We start from the raw sequence: 23,463 nt of genomic DNA on the forward strand, positions 1-23,463 counted from the left end.
CAACAACATTAGTAGAGAAATTGTGGTTCCTTCATTATGTCCTAATCCTAAGAATTCTAAGGAGAAATCATTGCATTCTTTGGATGTTGTTAGAGCTTTGAAATATTATGTTGAAGCTACGAAATCTTTCCGTAAGACTTCTAGTCTATTTGTTATCTTTTCCAGTTCTAGAAAAGGCCAGAAAGCTTCTGCCATTTCTTTGGCATCTTGGTTGAAATCTTTAATTCATCTTGCCTATGTTGAGTCGGGTAAAACTCTGCCTCAGAGAATTACAGCTCATTCTACTAGGTCAGTTTCTACTTCCTGGGCGTTTAGGAATGAAGCTTCGGTTGACCAGATTTGCAAAGCAGCAACTTGGTCCTCTTTGCATACTTTTACTAAATTCTACCATTTTGATGTGTTTTCTTCTTCTGAAGCAGTTTTTGGTAGAAAAGTACTTCAGGCAGCGGTTTCAGTTTGAATCTTCTGCTTATGTTTTTCATTAAACTTTATTTTGGGTGTGGATTATTTTCAGCAGGAATTGGCTGTCTTTATTTTATCCCTCCCTCTCTAGTGACTCTTGCGTGGAAAGATCCACATCTTGGGTAGTCATTATCCCATACGTCACTAGCTCATGGACTCTTGCTAATTACATGAAAGAAAACATAATTTATGTAGAACTTACCTGATAAATTCATTTCTTTCATATTAGCAAGAGTCCATGAGGCCCGCCCTTTTTTTGTGGTGGTTATGATTTTGTATAAAGCACAATTATTCCAATTCCTTATTTTATATGCTTTCGCACTTTTTTATCACCCCACTTCTTGGCTATTCGTTAAACTGAATTGTGGGTGTGGTGAGGGGTGTATTTATAGGCATTTTGAGGTTTGGGAAACTTTGCCCCTCCTGGTAGGAATGTATATCCCATACGTCACTAGCTCATGGACTCTTGCTAATATGAAAGAAATGAATTTATCAGGTAAGTTCTTACATAAATTATGTTTTTGGGGGTCAAAGTTAGAAAAAGTGTGTGTTTTTCCATTTTTTTTTCTCATAGTTTATAATTTTTTATAGTAAATTATAAGATATGATGAAAATAATGGTATCTCTAGAAAGTCCATTTAATGGCGAGAAAAACGGTATATAATATGTGTGGGTACAATAAATGAGTAAGAGGAAAATTACAGCTAAACACAAACACCGCAAAAATGTAAAAATAGCCTTGGTCCCAAACGGACAGAAAATGGAAAAGTGCTGTGGTCATTAAGGGGTTAATACTATGCTACAGGCTCTTAAGTCTGTTTCAATGAAGATTTATTATCGGGTTTGGAAAACCTATATTTCATGGTGTTCTTCTCATAAAATCTCTTCTTTTAGAATTACTAGAATTCTACAGTTTATTCAGGATGGTTTGGATAAAGGTTTGTCTGCAAGTTCTTCTTTGAAGGGACAAATCTCTGCTCTTTCTGTTTTATTTCATAGAAAGATTACTAAGCTTCCTGATATTCACTGTTTTGTTCAGGCTTTGGTTCATATCAAGCCTGTTATTAAATCAATCTCTCCTCCTTGGAGTCTTAATTTGGTTTTGCAGGCTCCTCCTTTTGAGCCTATGCATTCTTTGGATATTAAACTACTTTCTTGGAAAGTGTTATTCCTTTTGGCTATCTCTTCAGCTAGAAGAGTTTCTGAATTATCTGCCCTCTCTTGTGAGTCTCCTTTTCTGGTTTTCCATCATAATAAAGCTGTTTTGCAGACTTCATTTAAATTTTTGCCTAAAGTTTTAAATTCTAACAACATTAGTAGGGAAATTGTTGTTCCTTCCTTGTGTCCTAATCCTAAGAATGTTCTTGAAAGATTTTTACATTCTTTGGATGTTGTAAGAGCTTTGAAATAATACTATGTTGAAGCTACTAAGGATTTCAGAAAGACGTCTAGTCTATTTATTGTTTTTTCTGGTTCCAGGAAAGTTCAGAAATCCTCTGCCATTTCTTTGGCATCTTGGTTAAAGCTTTTGATTCACAAAGCTTATTTGGATACGGGCAATCTCTGCCTCAGAGGATCACAGCTCATTCTACTAGATCAGTTGCCACTTCTTGGGCTTTTAAGAATGAAGCTTTGGTGGATCAGATTTGCAAAGCAGCAACTTGGTCTTCTTTGCATACATTTACAAAATTTTACCATTTTGATGTATTTGCTTCTTCTGAAACAGTTTTTGGTAGGAAAGTTCTTCAGGCAGCTGTCTCAGTCTGATTCTTCTGCTTATGAATTAAGTTTTTTTCTTGAGATTCATAAAAATTTTTTTTTTTTTTTGTTTGGATTTAATTTCTCAGCGGAAATATCTGTTTTTATTTTATCCCTCCCTCTCTAGTGACTCTTCTGTGGTCTTCCACATCTTGGGTATTTCTATCCCAAACGTCACTAGCTCATGGCCAATTACATGAAAGAAAACATAATTTATGTAAGAGCTTACCTGATAAATTCATTTCTTTCATATTGGCAAGAGTCCATGAGGCCCACCCTTTTTATGGTGGTTTTGATTTTTTGTATAAAAGCACAATTATATTCCAGTTCCTCCTTTTTATATGCTTCTTTACTCCTTTTTTGTTATCACCTCACTAATTGGCTATTCGTTAAAACTGAGTTGTGGGTGTGGTGGGAGGTGTATTTATAGGCATTTTGAGGTTTGGGAAACTTTGATCTTTTTGGTAGGAATGTATATCCCATACGTCACTAGCTCATGGACTCTTGCCAATATGAAAGAAATTAATTTATCAGGTAAGTTCTTACATAAATTATGTTTTTCCCATAGTGTAAGCACCCATCCCTCCCTCTCCTTTCAAAACAAATTTCCATAGTGTAGGGGACCCCACCCCTACCTCCTTCCATCACACCACTTTCACTCGGCACCACTGGAAGATAGTAACAGAGAGTGACACGGACACTGTCACTCTCTCTAACGATTGATGATCTGGCTTCATATGGTAAAGGAGCACAATCAGATACATTCTGCACCCAGGTTGCGGCTATTGCTGTCTAAGTTGACAGTGGGGACTGCAGCATGCGCCTCTGTGCTATTAGGTGCTATATTTGGTGCTATTAGGTGCTATTTCTGACACTTAGCACTTTTAAATGTATGTGACATGGCATTGGATCAGTGCTAAAGGGACATAATCTAACAAATTAGAGCATATCATTTTTGCATCATACTGTCCTTTTAACTTATAGTAAATGCTGTGTGTTTTTTTTTTTTTAAATGAATTTTAGTCTCTCCAATAACATGCATATATGAATCAGCTTTGGTTCATAACTTTTTGTTACACTATAGTTCTACACAGAAAATGTTGCCAGTCTGGTGTCATGAAGAAAACCGGTGGGGGCAGTATATGTTCTCTCATTTATTACTGTTACTTATGCTATCAAAAGCACACAGCATTTGTCTAATTTAACACAAATTTAAAAAAATATTTGCTAATTTTAGCTTAATATTAGCTTAAATTTTAGCCAGGTTGTCGGTAAAATCAGCCAAGTGGTGTGCCCATTAAATGGGTCCTTGGAGAACATTGTAGTTCTTAAGAAGTTTATCTTTATATGCTATATAACCCCTTACGCCATCTGGATGTAGGTAGTACGTAACACTGTACCTTACCCAGAATACTGTGTTGTGGTAGTACTTACGTCCAGCACAGGGGTGCATGGTGCGGTCCCTGCTGTCAGATTAGACATTGGGAGCCGCAACCAGGGGGCAGAAGGCACTGATTGTGCTCCCTTACCATAGGAAGCCAGAGTGCAGATAGTTACAGAGAGTGACACTGCCTGTGTCACTCTCTGTAAAGATCTGTCTTTTGGTTCCAATTTGGAGCAATGGGGGGGGGGGCCTACACTAAGGAAAATGGTTTTGAAGGGAGAGGGATGGGTCTCTACACTATAGAAAAATATCAGCTGAAGTGGGACCCTACTCTACAGATAGAAGTGATCATGGAGTGTGAGGGTCTCTGCACTGCATAAAAGAGATGTAATAAAAAGTAAATAAATAAATATATATATATATAAAACACGGAAGGGGACTGCACTCTCATACCGGACCGGGTACACATCCCATGAACCAGCAACATGTTCAGCCCTGGGTGCTCACTGGCACTCACAGGAGGCTGTGCTGTCCCCAGAGTCACAGGCAGTTAACCCCAGAGAGGTCTGGGTGCAAGAACCATAGGGAAAATTACAAAACAAATTAATACAACACACAGAGAAAGTCCAGCACTCACTTACAAGCTCTCAGCTAAGATTAAAAGCAAAAATGGAAGGGTTAGTTACCGCATTTGGCCAAATGGGACAAGCCCAGGTACCACGACAAGGTCCCTTCCAAAAACCTGGTACCTAGGCTTGTCCCATTTGACCAAATGCGGTAACTAACCCTTCCATTTTTGCTTTTAATCTTAGCTGAGAGCTTGAAATATATATATATATATATATATATATATATATATATATATATATATATATATATATATATATATATATATATATATATATATATATTCACTCAGTTGTTTAAGTCCCACCAAAGGTCATCCACCTGGGTGCAATATTGAAGTACAATAGAATATTAAGGATATGCACTCTCAGGGTTTGTGAAAAAGCAAGTCACGATTTATTGACGTTTCGGGTCATAATTAACCCCTTCTTCAGAACCACCGTTCGGAAGAGGGGGTTTATTGTGACCTTGAAACATCAATATATCTTGACTTGCTTTTTCACAAACCCTGAGAGAGTGCATATCCTTATTATTATTATTATTATTATTATTATTATTATTATTAATAATAAAATATATATATATATATATCTATCCATAACCTGTCAGTGTTACTGAGGTCTTGACCTGAGATTTTGTAGTCATCTTTCATCGTAATAAAAAGAAAAAAATTAGGATTTCTACCTGAAGAAATCGTTCAGATGTTTTCTATTGCTTAGATCAGGCATGTAAATTCTTTTATTTCTCTAATAAAGAGTCCACTTAACAGCAGAAATTCCTTCTTGCACCTAACACTTGATGGGAGCGTGTTTTACACAATGTTATGAGATTGTTATCCTCTTAATGGATTTTAGCTGACTAATTGCATAGCACATTGTGTCAGTGTGTATTATGTGCTTATGATTTAACTCGGAGAGCTTGCACAGATGGGTTTTGTCGTCGCTGAGGAGCATCTTACATGCCTCTTGTTCTTTTGACAATATTGAAGTTAAAAAAGCGCACACGCTTTTCTTCCAGTTGTTGTTAAAATAGCAAAGAGCGCTTCAGCTTTTGTAAGTTAAATATTACTTAAGTAGGCAGACTATATCTGTGCTAAGCTTCTGACTGGGGTCAAATGAAGGACAACTTGTCATTCTATTCCGTCTGTCCCTGTTAAATGGTCTTACTTATGCAACTAAGGCAGTATTACAGTCATGTAAGAAAGCTGAAAAGATATAAATGTCAAGATAGCTGATCTCCCACGGAAGACTGGTTTAGAACTGGAGCTTATATTAGAGCTCAGGTTACGCACTGGCCTAATTAAACCAGACAAGTCTTTATACCTGCCAAATGTATAAATAATGTCTACCATTGCATTGTACTGATATGCTTCTTTGATAAGAATGATCGCTTGTCAGGTATTTGTTTCCCAAAAGGGTTACTGCAGTTGTAAAGCGATGAACAGTTAAATCACACCAGTGTGTTTTCCCCGCCACTTTTAAATGTATGTGAAATGGCATTGGCGCTGTTATAAGTGTCAGAAATATCACGGTTTTCGAATTTAAAGAGACTCAAATATCACGTTTTATTTGTCTAGAGCAACGTTTTACATTACTGACCCTATATAATGATGTATTTTTAATCCGACAATGGGTATAACGCGCAAGTTAAAAGGACATTCATGTTGAAATTAAACTTTTATGATTCTGATAGAGCATGCAGTTTTAAGTCTTTTCAATTTACTTCCATTATCAAATTGTGCGCAGTCTTTATATATGCACACTTTGCGAGGCACCAACTCCTACTGAGCATGTGCAAGGTGTATATGAGTCTGTGATTCGCTGACGGCTGTCACTTGGGCCTCTCCTCAGAGGATTTTGCAAGGTGGGTGGCGTTATGAAGCAGCGGGGTGATGACCGTAGTATACTTTCTAATATTACAGTATAACATTTTCTGCTATACAAAGCACAAATGAATTGCATAATTTAACATATAATGTATTTAATGATAATTTGTGTAATAAACTTTGAACATTCTTAATATTAGCTAATATATTGGTGAACATTTTAGCCTAGTGGTCTGTAAAATCAGCTGGGTGGGACACCCAGGTGGTCCTGGGAAGAACACTGCAAAGGGCTGGCAAATAAAAGTCAAATTTTCAATGTGTCAGAATAAATTTACTACTCATTTAAAATTCAGAGTGCTATTGCATTGTATTTCTTCTACAAGATATGACAAGTCCACGGATTTCATCCTTGTGGGATATTAACCTCCTGCTAACAGGAAGTGGCAAAGAGCACCACAGCAGAGCTGTATATATAGCCCCTCCCTTCCCTCCACCTCTAGTCATTCTCTTTGCCTGTGTTAGTAATAGGAAGAGGTAAATCGAGGTGTTAGTTTAGATTCTTCAATCAAGAAGTTTTTTATTTTAAAATAGTGCCAGAGAGTGCTATTTTCCTCAGAGGGAAATCGTCAGTCTATTGCTTCACAAGGAAGAAGTGGAGACATATTTTTTTCTGCCCTGATGTTTATGATCTTAGCAAAACATTATTTAAGATCCATAATGGTTCCCACAACGTAGCTGAAGGTATGTGTGAGAAAATCTTCAGTGTGGAGACCAGTGTTTTGCTACAAGCAACTTTGAGGTATGTGCAGTCTTTTATTTTCTGGGGAGACTTGGTATACCAGAACAGGCTGACATTGTCCCCTATAGGGGGAAGGGTAAGGAGTATGCACTAACAAAAATATTTGTGTATCTGAAATCCCTTTATTAATTGATTAATTATTCATTTATTCATGGCCTGAAGTTGATAGATGGGCTTATGTATGGGACTGGGGTGCAGTCTGGAATTCCCTGAAGGCTCAGGGTGTTTGGACTCGGGTAGAGTCTCTACTTCCAATCAACAGTCTGGAACTGAGAGCAATATTCAATGCACTTCAGGCGTGGCCTCAACTGGCTTCGGTCAGATTCCAGTCGGACAACATTACGACTGGGGCTTACATCAATCATCAGGGAGGAACGAGGAGTTCCTTAGCGATGACAGAAGTATCCAAGATAATTTGGTGGGCGGAGGCCCACTCTTGTTATCTGTCAGCAATCTACATCCCAGGAGTGGACAACTGGGAAGTGGATTTTCTAAGCCGACATACTTTTCATCCGGGGGAGTGGGAGGTGTTTGCCTCACTGATTTTCAGATGGGGCAGACCGGAGATGGATCTAATGGCGTCTCGACAGAATGCCAAGCTCCCAAGATACAGATTCAGGTCGAGGGATCCTCAGGCCGAACTAATAGACGCCTTGGCAGTGCCTTGGTCGTTCAACCTAGCTTATGTGTTTCCACCGTTTCCTCTCCTTCCCCGGGTGATTGCTCGGATCAAACAGGAGAGAGCTTCAGTAATTCTAATCGCGCCTGCGTGGCCACGCAGGACTTGGTATGCAGATCTGGTGGACATGTCCTCTCTGCCTCCGTGGAAACTTCCAGTGAGACAGGATCTTCTCATTCAAGGTCCATTCCAAGATCCAAATCTAATTTCTCTGCAACTGACTGCTTGGGGATTGAACGCTTGATTTTATCTAAGCAAGGATTCTCTGATTCGGTCATAGATACTTTGATTCAGGCGCGTAAGCCTGTCACTAGAAAGATCTATCATAAGATATGGCGTAAATATCTTTTTTGGTGTGAATCCAAGGGCTACTCATGGAGTAAAGTTAGGATTCCCAGGATTCTGTCTTTTCTCCAAGAAGGATTGGAGAAGGGGTTATCAGCAAGTTCCTTAAATGGACAAATCTCTGCTTTATCAATTTTGCTACATAAACGTTTGGCGGACGTTCCAGACGTTCAGTCTTTTTGTCAGGCTCTAACCAGAATTAAGCCTGTGTTTAGACCAATTGCTCCGCCCTGGACTTTGAATTTAGTCCTTCAAGGGGTTCCGTTTGAACCTATGCATTCCATAGATATTAAGTTATTATCTTGGAAAATTTTACTTTTGGTTGCTATTTCTTCTGCTCGTAGAGTTTCTGAGCTTTCAGCGTTACAATGTGATTCGCCTTATCTTCAATTCTGATAAGGTGGTTTTACGTACCAAACCTGATTTCCTTCCTAAGGTTGTTTCTAATAAGAATATTAATCAGGAAATTGTTGTTCCTTCATTATGTCCTAACCCTTCTTCTAAGAAGGAGCGTAGGTTACATAACCTGGACGTGGTCCGTGCCCTGAAGTTTCACTTGCCGGCGACTAAGGATTTTCGTCAATCATTTTCATTATTCATTGTTTTTTCTGCAAAGCATAGGGGTCAGAAAGCTACGGCTACCTCTCTCTTTCTTTTTGGCTGAAGAGTATCATCCGTCTGGCGTATGAGACTGCTGGACAGCAGCCTCCTGAACGAATTACGGCTCATTCTACTAGGGCTAAGGCTTCCTCATGGGCATTTAAAAACGATGCTTCTGTTGAACAGATTTGCAAGGCTGCAACTTGGTCGTCTCTTCACACTTTTTCCAAATTTTACAAATTTGATACTTTTGCTTCTTCTGAGGCTGGTTTTGGGAGAAAGGTTCTTCAAGCAGTGGTGCCTTCCGTTTAGGTTCCTGTCTTGTCCTTCCCTTTCATCCGTGTCCTGTAGCTTTGGTATTGTATCCCACAAGTAAGGATGAAATCTGTGGACTCGTCATATCTTGTAGAAGAAAAGTAAATTTATGCTTACCTGATAAATTAATTTATTCTACGATATGACGAGTCCACGGCCCACCCTGTCATTTTTAAGACAGATTTAGCTTATATTTTATTTTTTATAAACTTCAGTCACCTCTGCACCTTTGGCCTTTCCTTCCTCTTCCTAACTTCGGTCGAATGACTGGAGGTGGAGGGAAGGGAGGAGCTATTTATGCAGCTCTGCGGTGGTGCTCTTTGCCACTTCCTGTTAGCAGGAGGTTAATATCCCACAAGTAAGGATGAAATCCGTGGACTCGTCATATCGTAGAAGAAATTAATTTATCAGGTAAGCATAAATTTACTTTTTTATTATACACGTTGGCTATGTAATTCTGTTCTATGGCTATACAAGGGGCATTTTAAAGGAACATGAAGCCCAACATTTTTCTTTCATGATTCAGACAGAGAATACAATTTTAAACTTTCCAATTTACTTCTGTTCTCTAATTAGCCTCATTCTTTAGGTATCCTTTGTTGAAAGAATAGTAATGCACATGGGTGAGCCAATAAGACGAGACATCTATGTGCAGCCACCAATCGGCAGCTACTGTGTCTATTTAGATATGCTTATCAACAAAGGATAGCAAGCGAATGAAGCAAATTAGATAATAGAATTAAAGTGGAAAGTTGTTTAAAATTGCTTCTCTTTCTAAATCATGAAATAATTGTTTGGGGTGTTTTATGTCCCTTTTAAAGGAATAGTCTAGTCAAATTTAAGCTTTCACGATTCAGATAGAGCAGCAATTTTCTAATTTACTCCTATTATCAATTTTTATTCGTTCTCTTAGTATCTTTATTTTAAAAAGCAAGAATGTAAGCATAGGAGCCGGCCCATTTTTTGGTTCAGCACCTGGGTAGCGCGTTCTGATTGGTGTCTAAATGTAGCCACCAATCACCCAGCACTACCCAGATTCTGAACCAAAAATGGGCTGGCTCCTAAGCTTACATTCAAATAAAGATACCAAGAGAGAGAAAAAAAATGATAATAGGAGTACATTAGAAAGTTGCTTAACCCCTTCAGGACCACAGCACTTTTCCATTTTCTTACCCTTAAAGGGGCAGTAAATCTAGAAAATAATGTTATATAATTCTGCACATAGTGCAGCATTATATTAGTGCTAGCTTTATACAACATAATATTGCCTGTGAATTTTTATTAAAAAAGAGGGTTTTTCAGACCTGCCCTCTGTGCTCTACTGAGCGGGTCTGGTTTTCCCTCTGAGCGCATCTGGGCAGCTGTCTAGTCACAGCCCGGCCCGACTGCGCCATTACACTCAATGCAGCTCGCTCCTGCTCTGTCTGACTGAGTGTAATGGCGCAGTCGGGCCGGGCTGTGACTAGATAGCTGCCCAGATGCGCTCAGATGGAAAAACCAGACGCCCTCAGTAGAGCAAGGAGCGGCGGTCTGAAAAACCCTCTTTTTTAATAAAAATTCACCAGCAATATTATGTTTTATAAAGCTAGCACTAATATAATGTTATATAATGCTGCACTATGTGCAGAATTATATAACATTATTTTCTAGGTTTACTGGCCCTTTAAGGACCAAGGCTATTTTTACATTTCTGCAGTGTTTGTTTAGCTGTAATTTTCCTCTTACTCATTTACTGTACCCACACATTATATACTGTTTTTCTCACCATTAAATGGACTTTCTAAAGATACCATTATTTTCATCATATCATATAATTTACTATAATTTTTGTTATAAAATATGACGAAAACATGGAAAAAACATTTTTTCTAATTTTGACCCCCAAAATCTGTTACACATCTACAACCACCAAAAAACACCCATGCTAAATAGTTTCTAAATTTTGTCCTGAGTTTAGAAATACCCAATGTTTACATGTTCTTTGCTTTTTTTGCAAGTTATAGGGCCATAAATACAAGTAGCACTTTGCTATTTCCAAACCACTTTTTTTCAAACTTAGCGCTAGTTACATTGGAACACTGATATCTTCCAGGAATCCCCGAATATCCCTTGACATGTATATATATTTTTTTAGAAGACAACCCAAAGCATTGATCTAGACCCATTTTGGTATATTTCACCGCCAAATGCGATCAAATAAAAAAAATCATTCACTTTTTCACAAACTTTAGGTTTCTCACTGAAATTATTTACAAACAGCTTGTGCAATTATGGCACAAATGGTTGTAAATGCTTCTCTGGAATCCCCTTTGTTCAGAAATAGCAGACATATTTGGCTTTGGTGTTGCTTTTTGGTAATTAGAAGGCTGCTAAATGCCGCTGCACACCACACGTGTATTATGCCCAGCAGTTAAGGGGTTAATTAGGGAGCTTGTAGGTTAACTTTTATCTTTAGTGTAGTAGACAACCCCAAGTATTGATCTAGGCCCATTTTGGTATATTTCATGCCACCATTTCACCGCCAAATGCGATCAAATATAAAAAATCGTTCACTTTTTCACAAACTTTAGGATTCTTACTGAAATCATTTACAAACAGCTTGTGCAATTATGACACAAATGGTTGTAAATGCTTCTCTGGGATCCCCTTTGTTCAGAAATAGCAGACATATTTCGCTTTGGCATTGCTTTTTGGTAATAAGAAGGCCGCTAAATGCCGCTGCGCACCACACGTGTATTATGCCCAGCAGTGAAGGGGTTAACTAGGGAGCTTGTATGTAGCTTGCAGGGTTAATTTTAGTTCTAGTGTAGAGATCAGCCTCCCACCTGACATCCCACCCCCTGATGCCTCCCAAACAGCTCTCTTCCCTCCCCCACCCCACAATTGTATTGTAATGGTATTTTTTTTAAAAACATATTCTGCTGTGTAGAATCCCCCCTTAGCCCCCAACCTCCCTGATCCCCCCCCCCCCCAAACAGCTCTCCAACCCTTCCCCTCTACCTTATTGTGAGCAATCTTGGGTACTGGCAGTGTCTGCCAGTGCCCAGTTTGCCATACATTTTTTATTTTTTTTAAAAATAGTTTTCTGTATTGTAGCTGCCCCCCCCTCAAAAATCAATCCCCCACCCCCTCCCAGATGCCTTATATAAAGATCCCCATCCTCCTCTCTCCCACCTTATCCAAATGAAAATCAAATTGTGCCATTGTGTAGTGTTCCCACCCGCTCCTGTACTCGTGCCCGGCGCCCCCCTCGGCCCTTCCCCCCCATCGATGACCTTCCACCCGCCTCCCTGCAACGACTCCCTCCCACCAACGATCGTGGCCATCGATGTCCGATGCAGAGAGGGCCATAGAGTGTCTCTTTTTGCATCGGATGGCTTAAAAATGTTATTGCAGGATGCCTCAATATCGAGGCATCATTACAATAACATGAAAACGTCTGGAAGCGATCAGGATCGCTTCCACCTCTTGAAAACACAGACGTACAGGATACGTCCTTGGTCGTTAACAACGGTTTTTTGTAGGACATACCCTGTACGTCATTGGTTGTTAAGGGGTTAAAATTGCTGCTGTCTCTGAATCATGAAAGTTTAATTTTGAGTAGACTATTCCATTTAGTACTGCTTTGGATCTGTAAGCTGCAAGGGCATGTCATTTTTTTTTTTTTGTGCAATTTAAAAACATATATACAACAGGCTTGCAATTTCCACTAGTCCCAGTCGAGTAAGAAATTGCAGCAGACCAGTAAAACATCACACTTTTTTTTTATATATTTAAAGGGATGTGAAACCCAGATTTTCTTTCATGTAATTGGCAAGATTCCATGAGCTAGTGACGTATGGGATATACAATCCTACCAGGAGGGGCAGTTTCCCAAACCTCAAAATGCCTATAAATACACCCCTCACCACACCCACAATTCAGTTTTACAAACTTTGCCTCCTATGGAGGTGGTGAAGTAAGTTTGTGCTAAGATTTCTACGTTGACATGCGCTTCTCAGCATTGTTAAAGCCCGATTCCTCTCAGAGTACAGCGAATGTCAGAGGGATGTGAAGGAGTATCACCTATTGAATGCAATGGTTTTCCTCACGGGAGATCTATTTCATAGGTTCTCTGTTATCGGTCGTAGAGATTCATCTCCTACCTCCATTTTCAGATCGACGATATACTCTCATATACCATTACCTCTACTGATAACTGTTTCAGTACTCGTTTGGCTATCTGCTATATGTGGATGGGTGTCTTTCGATAAGTATGTTTTTATTACTTAAGACACCTCAGCTATGGTTTGGCACTTTATGCATTTATATAAAGTTCTAAATATATGTATTGTACTTATATTTGCCATGAGTCGGGTTCATGTATTTCCTTTTGCTGACTGTCAGTTTCATATTTGGGGAAAGTAAACATATTAAGAAATATTTTTCTTACCTGGGGTTTAGTCTTTTTTCAAATTGACTACATTTTTTGCAAATTCCGGCCAGGTTTAGGCCCGCGGGTGCGCCAAATGCTAGACTTTATTGCGTCATTCTTGGCGCGAGAATTTTTTGGCGTGAAAGTATGTCCGTTGACGCAAGTTCGTCACTTCCGGCGTCATAGTTGACGCCGAGTTCCTCACACAGGGTTGCATTGTTAGTGACGCGAGTGTGTCATTTCCGTATGTTGTTGGCGCCAAAAAAATTTCAGTTACGTTGTGCGTCATACTTGGCGCCTAATTTTTTCTCATTATTTATTACCCCATTGCTATTTGCCCCTTGCCTTTTTCTATGTCAGAGGGCTGTGCTATTTGCATTTTTTCCCATTCCTGAAACTGTCATAAAAGGAAATTGATAATTTTGCTTTATATGTTGTTTTTTCTTTTACATTTTGCAAGATGTCTTAATCTGATCCTGTCTCAGAAGTATCTGTTGGAACTTTGCTGCATGACATCGGTTCTACCAAAGCTATGTGCATTTGTTGTAAAATTGTGGAGATTATATCTCCGAATGTCATTTGTATTAGTTGTCATGATAAACTTTTACATGCAGATAATGTGTCCATCAGTAATAGTACATTGCCGGTTGCAGTTCCTTCAACTTCTAATGTACATGATATACCTATAAATTTTAAAGAATTTGTTACTGATTCTATTCAGAAGGCTTTGTCTGCATTTCCGCCTTCTAATAAACGTAAAAGGTCTTTTAAAACTTCTCATAAAGTTGATGAAATTTCAAATGACCGACAACATAATGAATTATCCTCCTCCGATGAGGATCTATCTGATTCAGAAGATCCTTCCTCAGATATTGACACTGACAAATCTACTTTTCTCCAACATTGGTGTGTCCGGTCCATGGCGTCATCCATTACTTGTGGGAAATATTCTCCCCCACAGGGAAAGGCAAGGAGAGCACACAGCAAGAGCTGTCCATATAGCTCCCCCTCTGGCTCCGCCCCCCAGTCATTCTCCTTGCCGCTCTGAAAAGGCCGAGGGGCATCGCTGTAGCACCTTATCTAGACGACATCCTAATCCAAGCGTCGTCCCTTTCCAAAGCGAGGGCTCATACAGACATTGTGTTGGCCTTTCTCAGATCTCACGGGTGGAAGGTGAACATAGAAAAAAGTTCACTGTCACCGTCCACAAGGGTTCCTTTTCTGGGAACAATAATAGATTCTGTGGAAATGAAGATCTTTCTCACAGAAGTCAGAAAGGCAAAGCTTCTAAAAGCTTGTCGAGTTCTTCATTCTATTCCTCAACCCTCCATAGCTCAATGCATGGAAGTAATAGGACTAATGGTCGCAGCAATGGATGTGGTTCATTTTGCTCGAATTCATCTAAGACCATTACAGCTATGCATGCTCAATCAGTGGAATGGGGACTATACAGACTTGTCTCCCCAAATTCAAGTAGATCAGGTAACCAGGGACTCACTTCTCTGGTGGTTGACCCAGGATCACCTGTCTCAGGGAATGAGTTTCCGCAGACCGGAGTGGGTCATCGTCACGACCGACGCCAGCCTCTTGGGGTGGGGCGCGGTCTGGGACTCCCTGAAAGCTCAGGGTCTATGGTCGCGGGAAGAGTCGCTTCTCCCGATAAACATTTTGGAACTAAGAGCTATATTCAATGCGCTCCTGGCTTGGCCTCAGCTAGCGGAAGCCAGGTTCATAAGATTTCAGTCGGACAACATAACGACTGTTGCATACATCAATCATCAGGGGGGAACAAAGAGTTCCCTAGCGATGAAGGAAGTAACCAAGATAATCCAATGGGCAGAGAATCACTCCTGCCATCTATCTGCTATTCACATCCCAGGAGTAGACAACTGGGAGGCGGACTATTTGAGTCGTCAGACTTTCCATCCGGGGGAGTGGGAACTCCATCCGGAGGTCTTTGCTCAGTTAACCCAATTATGGGGCATTCCAGACATGGATCTAATGGCGTCCCGTCAGAACTTCAAGATACCTTGCTACGGGTCCAGATCCAGGGATCCCAAGGCGACTCTAGTGGATGCATTAGTGGCGCCTTGGTCGTTCAACCTAGCATATGTGTTTCCACCGTTTCCTCTCCTTCCCAGGCTCATAGCCAGGATCAAACAGGAGAAGGCCTCAGTGATTCTGATAGCTCCTGCGTGGCCACGCAGGACTTGGTATGCAGACCTGGTGAATATGTCATCGGCTCCACCATGGAAGCTACCTTTGAGACAGGATCTTCTAGTACAAGGTCCATTCGAACATCCAAATCTAGTTTCTCTGCAGCTGACTGCTTGGAAATTGAACGCTTGATTTTATCCAAGCGTGGGTTTTCAAATTCTGTGATAGATACTCTTGTCCAAGCCAGAAAACCTGTGACTAGAAAGATTTACCATAAAATATGGAAAAGATATATCTGTTGGTGTGAATCCAAAGGATTCTCCTGGAGTAAGATTAAAATTCCAAAGATTCTCTCCTTTCTCCAAGAAGGTTTGGATAAAGGGTTGTCAGCTAGTTCTCTAAAAGGACAGATTTCAGAAGAGTTTCTGAATTATCTGCTTTGCAGTGTAATCCACCATATCTGGTTTTTCATTCAGATAAGGTTGTTTTGCATACTAAAGCCTGGTTTTCTTCCAAAAGTTGTTTCCAACAAGAACATCAACCAGGAAATAGTTGTTCCTTCTTTGTGTCCGAATCCAGTTTCAAAGAAGGAACGTTTATTACACAATTTAGATGTTGTTCGTGCTTTAAAGTTCTATTTAGAAGCAACAAAAGATTTTAGACAAACCTCATCTTTGTTTGTCGTTTACTCTGGTAAGAGGAGAGGTCAAAAAGCTACTGCTACCTCTCTCTTTCTGGCTGAAAAGCATTATCCGCTTGGCTTATGAGACTGCCGGACGGCAGCCTCCTGACCGTATCACAGCTCACTCTACTAGGGCTGTGGCTTCCACATGGGCCTACAAGAACGAGGCTTCTGTTGACCAGATATGTAAGGCAGCGACTTGGTCTTCTCTGCACACTTTTGCCAAATTCTACAAATTTGATACTTTTGCTTCTTCGGAGGCTATTTTTGGGAGAAAGGTTTTGCAAGCCGTGGTGCCTTCCGTTTAGGTAACCTGATTTGCTCCCTCCCTTCATCCAAGTCCTAAAGCTTTGGTATTGGTTCCCACAAGTAATGGATGACGCCGTGGACCGGACACACCAATGTTGGAGAAAACAGAATTTATGCTTACCTGATAAATTACTTTCTCCAACGGTGTGTCCGGTCCACGGCCCGCCCTGGTTTTTTAATCAGGTTGAAAAAATTTTCTTTATACACTACAGTCACCACGGCACCCTATAGTTTCTCCTTTTTCTCCTAACCGTCGGTCGAATGACTGGGGGGCGGAGCCAGAGGGGGAGCTATATGGACAGCTCTTGCTGTGTGCTCTCCTTGCCTTTCCCTGTGGGGGAGAATATTTCCCACAAGTAATGGATGATGCCGTGGACCGGACACACCGTTGGAGAAAGTAATTTATCAGGTAAGCATAAATTCTGTTATTTATGTAAAATGGAGTATATTCGTTCTTTGTTAAAAGAAGTGTTAATTACTTTGGATATTGAGGAAGCTAGTCCTCTTGACATTAAAACTAGTAAACATTTAAATTCTGTTTTTAAACCTCCTGTGGTTACTCCAGAGGTTTTTCCTATTCTGGTGCTATTTCTAATATGATTTCTAAGGAATGGAATAAGCCGGGTACTTCTTTTATTCCTTCTTGAAGGTTTAAAAAATTGTATCCTTTACCAGCAATTTCAATAGAGTTTTGGGAAAAGATCCCCAAAGTTGAAGGGACTATTTCTACTCTTGCTAACCGTACCACTATGGAAGATAGTACTTCTTTTAAAGATCCTTTAGATAGGAAACTTGAATCTTAACTAAGGAAAGCCTATTTATATTCAGGTCATCTTCTCAGGCCTGCTATTTCTTTGGCTGATGTTGCAGCTGCATCAACTTTTTGGTTGGAGAATTTAGTGCAACAAGAATTGGATTCTGACTTATCTAGCATTGTTCGCTTATTGCAACATGCTAATCATTTTATTTGTGATGGTAATTTTGATATTATCAAAATTGATGTTAGATCCATGTCTTTAGCTATTTTAGCTAGAAAAGCTTTGTGGCTTAAATCTTGGAATGCTGATATGACATATATGTCTAGATTACTATCTCTTTCTTTCCAAGGTAATAATTTATTTGCTTCTCAGTTGGATTCTATTATTTCAACTGTTACCGGGGGGAAGGGAGTGTTTTTGCCTCAGGATAAAAGACCTAAGGGTAAATCTAAGGCTTCTAATCGTTTTCGTTCCTTTTGTCAAAATAAGGAACAAAAATGAAAATCCTTCCCCCAAGGAATCTGTTTACAATTGGAAGCCTTCCTCAAATTGGAATAAATCTAAGCCATTTAAGAAACGGAAGTCAGTCCCTAAGTCCGCATGAAGGTGCGGCCCTCATTCCAGCTCAGCTGGTAGGGGGCAGATTAGGGTTTTCCAAGGATATTTGGATAAATTCTGTCCAAAATCATTGAATTCAGAGCATTGTCTCTCAGGGGTACCGAATAGGATTCAGAGTAAGACCTCCTGTGAGAAGATTTTTTTCTCTCACGCATCCCTGTAAATCCAGTAAAAGCTCAGGCTTTCCTGAAGTGTGTTTCAGACCTGGAGTCTTCAGGGGTAATCATGCCAGTTCCTTTTCAGGAACAAGGTCTGGGGTTTTATTCAAATCTATTCATTGTCCCAAAGAAGGAAAATTCATTCAGACCAGTTCTGGATCTGAAAATTTTGAATCGTTATGTGAGCACCAACTTTCAAGATGGTGACTATAAGGACTATTCTGCCTTTTGTACAGCAAGGACATTATATGTCCATAATAGACTTGCAGGATGCATACCTTCATATTCCAATTCATCCAGAACATTATCAGTTCCTGAGATTATCTTTTCTAGACAAGCATTACCAATTTGTTGCTCTTCCATTTGGCCTAGCAACAGCTCCAAGAATCTTTTCAAAGGTTCTCAGTGCCCTACTCTCTGTAATCAGAGAGCAGGGTATTGCAGTGTTTCCTTATTTGGACGATATCTTGGTACTAGCTCAGTCTTTATGTTCTGCAGAATCTCACATGAATTAACTAGTTTTGTTTCTTCGAAAACATGGTTGGAGGATCAATTTACCAAAAAGTTTCTTGATTCCTCAGACAAGGGTCACCTTTATAGGTTTCCAGATTGATTCAGTGTCCATGACTCTGTCTCTAACAGACAAGAGACATTTGAAATTGGTTGCAGCCTGTTGGCACCTGCAGTCTCAGTCATTCCCTTCAGTGGCTATGTGCATGGAAGCTTTAGGTCTCATGACTGTAGCATCGGACGCGATTCCTTTTGCTCATTTTCACATGAGACCTCTCCAGCTTTGTATGCTGAATCAATGGTGCAGGGATTATACAAATATATCACAATTAATATCCTTAAATCCCAATGTTCGACACTCTCTGACGTGGTGGTTAAATCACCAGCGTTTAGTTCAAGGGGCTTCTTTTGTTCGCCCAACCTGAACTGTGATCACTACAGATGCAATTCTTTCAGGTTGGGGAGCTGTTTGGGGATCTTTGACAGTACAAGGGGTTTGGAAATCTCAAGAGGCGAGATTACCAATCAATATTTTAGAACTACGTGCAATTCTCAGAGCTCTTCAGTTTTGGCTTCTGTTGAAGAGAGAACCGTTCATTTGTTTTCAGACAGACAATATCACAACAGTGGCATATGTCAATCATCAAGGTGGGACTCACAGTCCCCAAGCTATGAAAGAAGTATATCGGATACTTGCTTGGGCGGAATCCAGCTCCTGTCTAATTTCTGCGGTTCATGTCCCAGGTGTAGACAATTGGGAGGCGGATTATCTCAGCCATCAGACTTTACATCCGGGGGAGTTGTCCCTCCATCCAGATGTGTTTTCTCAGATTGTTCAGATGTGGGGTCTTCCAGAGATAGATCTGATGGCCTCTCATCTAAACAAGAAACTTCCCAGATACCTGTCCAGGTCCAGGAATTTTCGGAAGCAGTGGATGCGCTGACACTTCCTTGGTGTTATCAACCTGCTTATATTTTCCCGCCTCCAGTTCTTCTTCCAAGAGTGAGCTCCAAAATCATCATGGAACAATCGTTTGTGTTGCTGGTGGCTCCAGCAGGGCCTCACAGGTTTTGGTTTGCGGATCTTGTTCGGATGTCCCGTTGCCAACCTTGGCCACTTCCATTAAGGCCGGACCTACTGTCTCAAGGTCCGTTTTTCCATCAGGATCTCAAATCATTAAATTTGAAGGTATGGAAATTGAACGCTTAGTGCAAAGTCATAGAGGTTTCTCTGACTCGGTGATTAATACTATGCTACAAGCTCGTAAATCTGTCTCTAGAAAGATTTATTATCGAGTTTGGAAGACTTACATTTCATGGTGTTCTTCTCATAAATTCTCTTGGCATTCTTTTAGAATTCCTAGAATTTTACAGTTTCTTCAGGATGGTTTGGATAAGGGTTTGTCTGCAAGTTCTTTGAAGGGACAAATCTCTGCTCTTTCTGTTTTATTTCACAGAAAGATTGCTAAACTTCCTGATATTCACTGTTTTGTACAGGCTTTAGTTCGTATTAAGCCTGCCATTAAATCAATCTCTCCTCCTTGGAGTCTTAATTTGGTTTTGAAGGCATTACAGGCTCCTCCATTTGAGCCTATGCATTCTTTGGACATTAGACTACTTTCTTGGAAAGTGCTGTTCCTTTTGGCCATCTCTTCTGCTAGACGAGTTTCTGAGTTATCTGCTCTTTCTTGTGAATCTCCTTTTCTGATTTTTCATCAGGATAAGGCGGTTTTGTGGACTTCATTTAAATTTTTACCTAAGGTTGTGAATTCTAACAACATTAGTAGAGAAATTGTTGTCCCTTCCTTGTGTCCTAACCCTAAGAATTCTTTGGAAAGATCCTTACATTATTTGGATGTGGTGAGAGCTTTGAAATATTATGTTGAAGCTACTAAAGATTTCAGGAAGACTTTTAGTCTATTTGTTATATTTTCTGGTCCTAGGAAAGGTCAGAAGGCCTCTGCTATTTCCTTGGCTTCTTGGTTAAAGCTTTTGATTCATCAAGCTTATTTGGAGTCGGGTCAAGCTCCGCCTCAGAGAATTACAGCTCATTCTACTAGATCAGTCTCCACTTCGTGGGTTTTTAAGAATGAAACTTCAGTTGAACAGATTTGTAAAGCGGCAACTTGGTCTTCTTTACATACATTTACTAAATTCTACCATTTTGAATTATTTGCTTCTTCAGAAGCAGTTTTTGGTAGAAAAGTTCTTCAGGCAGCTGTTTCAGTTTGATTCTTCTGCTGATGTTTTAAGTTTTTCTTGTCATTTAAAGAATAAACTTATATTTTGGGTTGTGGATTATTTTTTCAGCGGAAAATGGCTGTTGTTTATTTTTATCCCTCCCTCTCTAGTGACTCTTGCGTGGAGTTCCACATCTTGGGTATTGATATCCCATACGTCACTAGCTCATGGACTCTTGCCAATTACATGAAAGAAAACATAATTTATGTAAGAACTTACCTGATAAATTCATTTCTTTCATATTGGCAAGAGTCCATGAGGCCCACCCTTTTTATGGTGGTTATTTTTTTGTATAAAGCACAATTATTTCCAAATTCTTTTGTTGATGGTTTTTACTCCTTTTTCACCCCACTACTTGGCTATTCGTTAAACTGAATTGTGGGTGTGGTGAGGGGTGTATTTATAGGCATTTTGAGGTTTGGGAAACTTTGGGAAACCTGGTAGGATTGTATATCCCATACGTCACTAGTTCATGGACTCTTGCCAATATGAAAGAAATGAATTTATCAGGTATATTCTTACATAAATTATGTTTTCCTGTCTTTCATGAATCAGACAGAGCATTGTATTTTAAGCAACTTTCTAATTTACTCCTATTATCAATTTGTCTTTGTTCTTTTGGTATCTTTAATTGAAAAGCAGGAACGTAAGCTTAGGAGCCGGCCTATTTTTGGTTCCGCACCTGGGTAACGCTTGCGGATTGGTGGTTAAATGTAGCCACCAAGCACTACCCAGGGTACTCAACGAAATATCTCAAAGTTTGATTATAAATGTTTTGTTTTTAAGCTGGTTTGTGCAAATGCCACATAATTTAATTCTTCTGTCTTCTAGCTACCTTGCCAAGCTCCCCAGAGAATGATGCATTAAAGGCCAAGTGGGAGAAGCGTCTTGGGTCTGATTACCTTGTCATGGTAGGTGAAACTTGTCAAGACAAAAATACATTTTGTTACCATTTTACAGTCTATGAAATGAACAGTGGAAAAATACTCCATTGGTTAAAATACTGCACATCTGTGTCCGTTATGTTTCTACGCATAAAGTACTTGGTGTAAAGATACGGCAAGGCCTCATCATGGCAAAGAGAGGAATCGCACAAAACGTTTGGGATTTTTTAGACCTAGAAACTACAATGTCAGATAAACAGCTCACAAGAAAAAATTGTGTTTCTAAAACAATTTGAGTGACTTCATAGTACTGACAAGATTTGTTAGTTCATCTCTCCAGAGTGGAGAGCTTTAGACTGGGCCCTTAGTAAGGTTATTGCTTAAAGGGACACTGAACCCACATTTTTTTGTGTGATTCAGATAGAGCAGCAATTTTAAGCAACTTTCTAATGTACTCCTATTATCAATTTTTCTTTGTTCTCTTGCTATCTTTATTTGAAAAAGAAGACATCTAAGCTAAGGAGCCAGACAATTTTTGGTAGAGACCCTGGACAGCACTTGTTTGTTTGTGGGTGAATTTATCCACCAATCTGCAAGAACAACTCAGGTTGTTCACCAAAAATGGGCCGGCATCTAAACGTACATTCTTGCTTTTCAAATAAAGATACCAAGAGAATGAAGAAAAGTTGAAAATAGGAATAAATTAGAAAGTTGCTTAAATCTGAATGCTCTATCTGAATCACGAAAGAAAAAATTTGGGTTCAGTGTCCCCTTAAGCAATGCAACGCCATAATGAATCCTTAAAAAAAAAATGCTGCACTCTACCATGTTATTCTAAAGCACTTATTCTGTTTTTCATATGCAATATTGTGTTTTTCTTTATAATTCAAGTGGTTTTCAAGCAGAATATCTATATGAAACATAAATAAATTACTAAAAATGAGTCTGTATTATAAACTTGATTTACAAAATATATACGTGTATCTGAAACAGACAGTGTTCTGGTCTTTAGGACTCAGACCTATACCATCCAGCATTGTAGCTGGGATATTTGAAAACATTTACAAAGATTAACAGTTTCAATAGAAAAACCTTGCAGACTATTCTTGTAGTAGTTTAGCTGAACCAGTTCATCCTGCAGATCTGAATAAAGAATAACTTCATGTCTCTTATGCCAGATCATATATCTTACTTATGGTCAGGTTATCTTAAGCCACACATTTTCTTGAATGATTTTTCCAGTCTTATAGCAGCGCTCAGGAAACTCAAATCGGTTTAAAATCATGTAGTTTACAATATGTGTTTAGTGTTCCTTTAAGTGATGGTCACAGGTGGAGGTGTTCTCTGGTGTATATATTTTATCCATTTACTCTGAAACATCAAGTACTGAGAAAGTGATGTTTAAAAACCTTCAGAGAGGGGTAACAGATTCTTCCTCTAACCAAAGAATTTTGTAGTTCAATTTTGGAACCTCAAAGTCAAAGAGGCAGAACAATGCAGACTGGAAACAAATTGTACTACAGTATAAGGTTTTGCTCAGCAAGCTTCCAAATACCAATAATAACAAATAAAATAGTGATTTTTTTCAGGGGGGCCATCCTCATAGTCCATCATACAAAATATATTCTATGGCATGTTATGATGTCATAACAAATAACCTATATAGTATCACAACAATTTATGAATGGTTTATAGTGAGAAAAGTACAGCATTGCTAATTAGTCTGTGTAAATGCATTGGTCAGACTAGATCATGTGATCTGTGAAGTCATGTGGGAGTTCATTTGAAAGCTGCTTATGAGGTGTGTCACTACCCACCAATAAAGCAATTGGAGGACTTATCATCAGCCAGTAAGAAGTCTGGCCTTAATGCCCAGTTGTGCTTCCTGTTCGCTCCAAAGTCAAAATTAACAGTTTTAATGTACCCTGTTTTCTTGCA

The 23,463-nt window shown here is 39.5% G+C and overlaps 1 protein-coding gene across 1 annotated transcript in view; it reads left to right on the plus strand.

Moving 5' to 3' along the window:
- The window catches only part of PATJ (PATJ crumbs cell polarity complex component), a gene marked incomplete in the record, with an annotated part of 974,742 nt that overhangs the window by 82,900 nt on the left and 868,379 nt on the right, over positions 1 to 23,463 (plus strand). The window contains 1 exon segment of the mRNA XM_053693647.1: positions 21,473 to 21,552. Coding sequence (XP_053549622.1) covers positions 21,473 to 21,552 — 80 coding nt within the window.

The sequence above is a fragment of the Bombina bombina genome, chromosome 10, assembly GCF_027579735.1.
Source record: "Bombina bombina isolate aBomBom1 chromosome 10, aBomBom1.pri, whole genome shotgun sequence".
Lineage (NCBI taxonomy): Eukaryota > Metazoa > Chordata > Amphibia > Anura > Bombinatoridae > Bombina > Bombina bombina.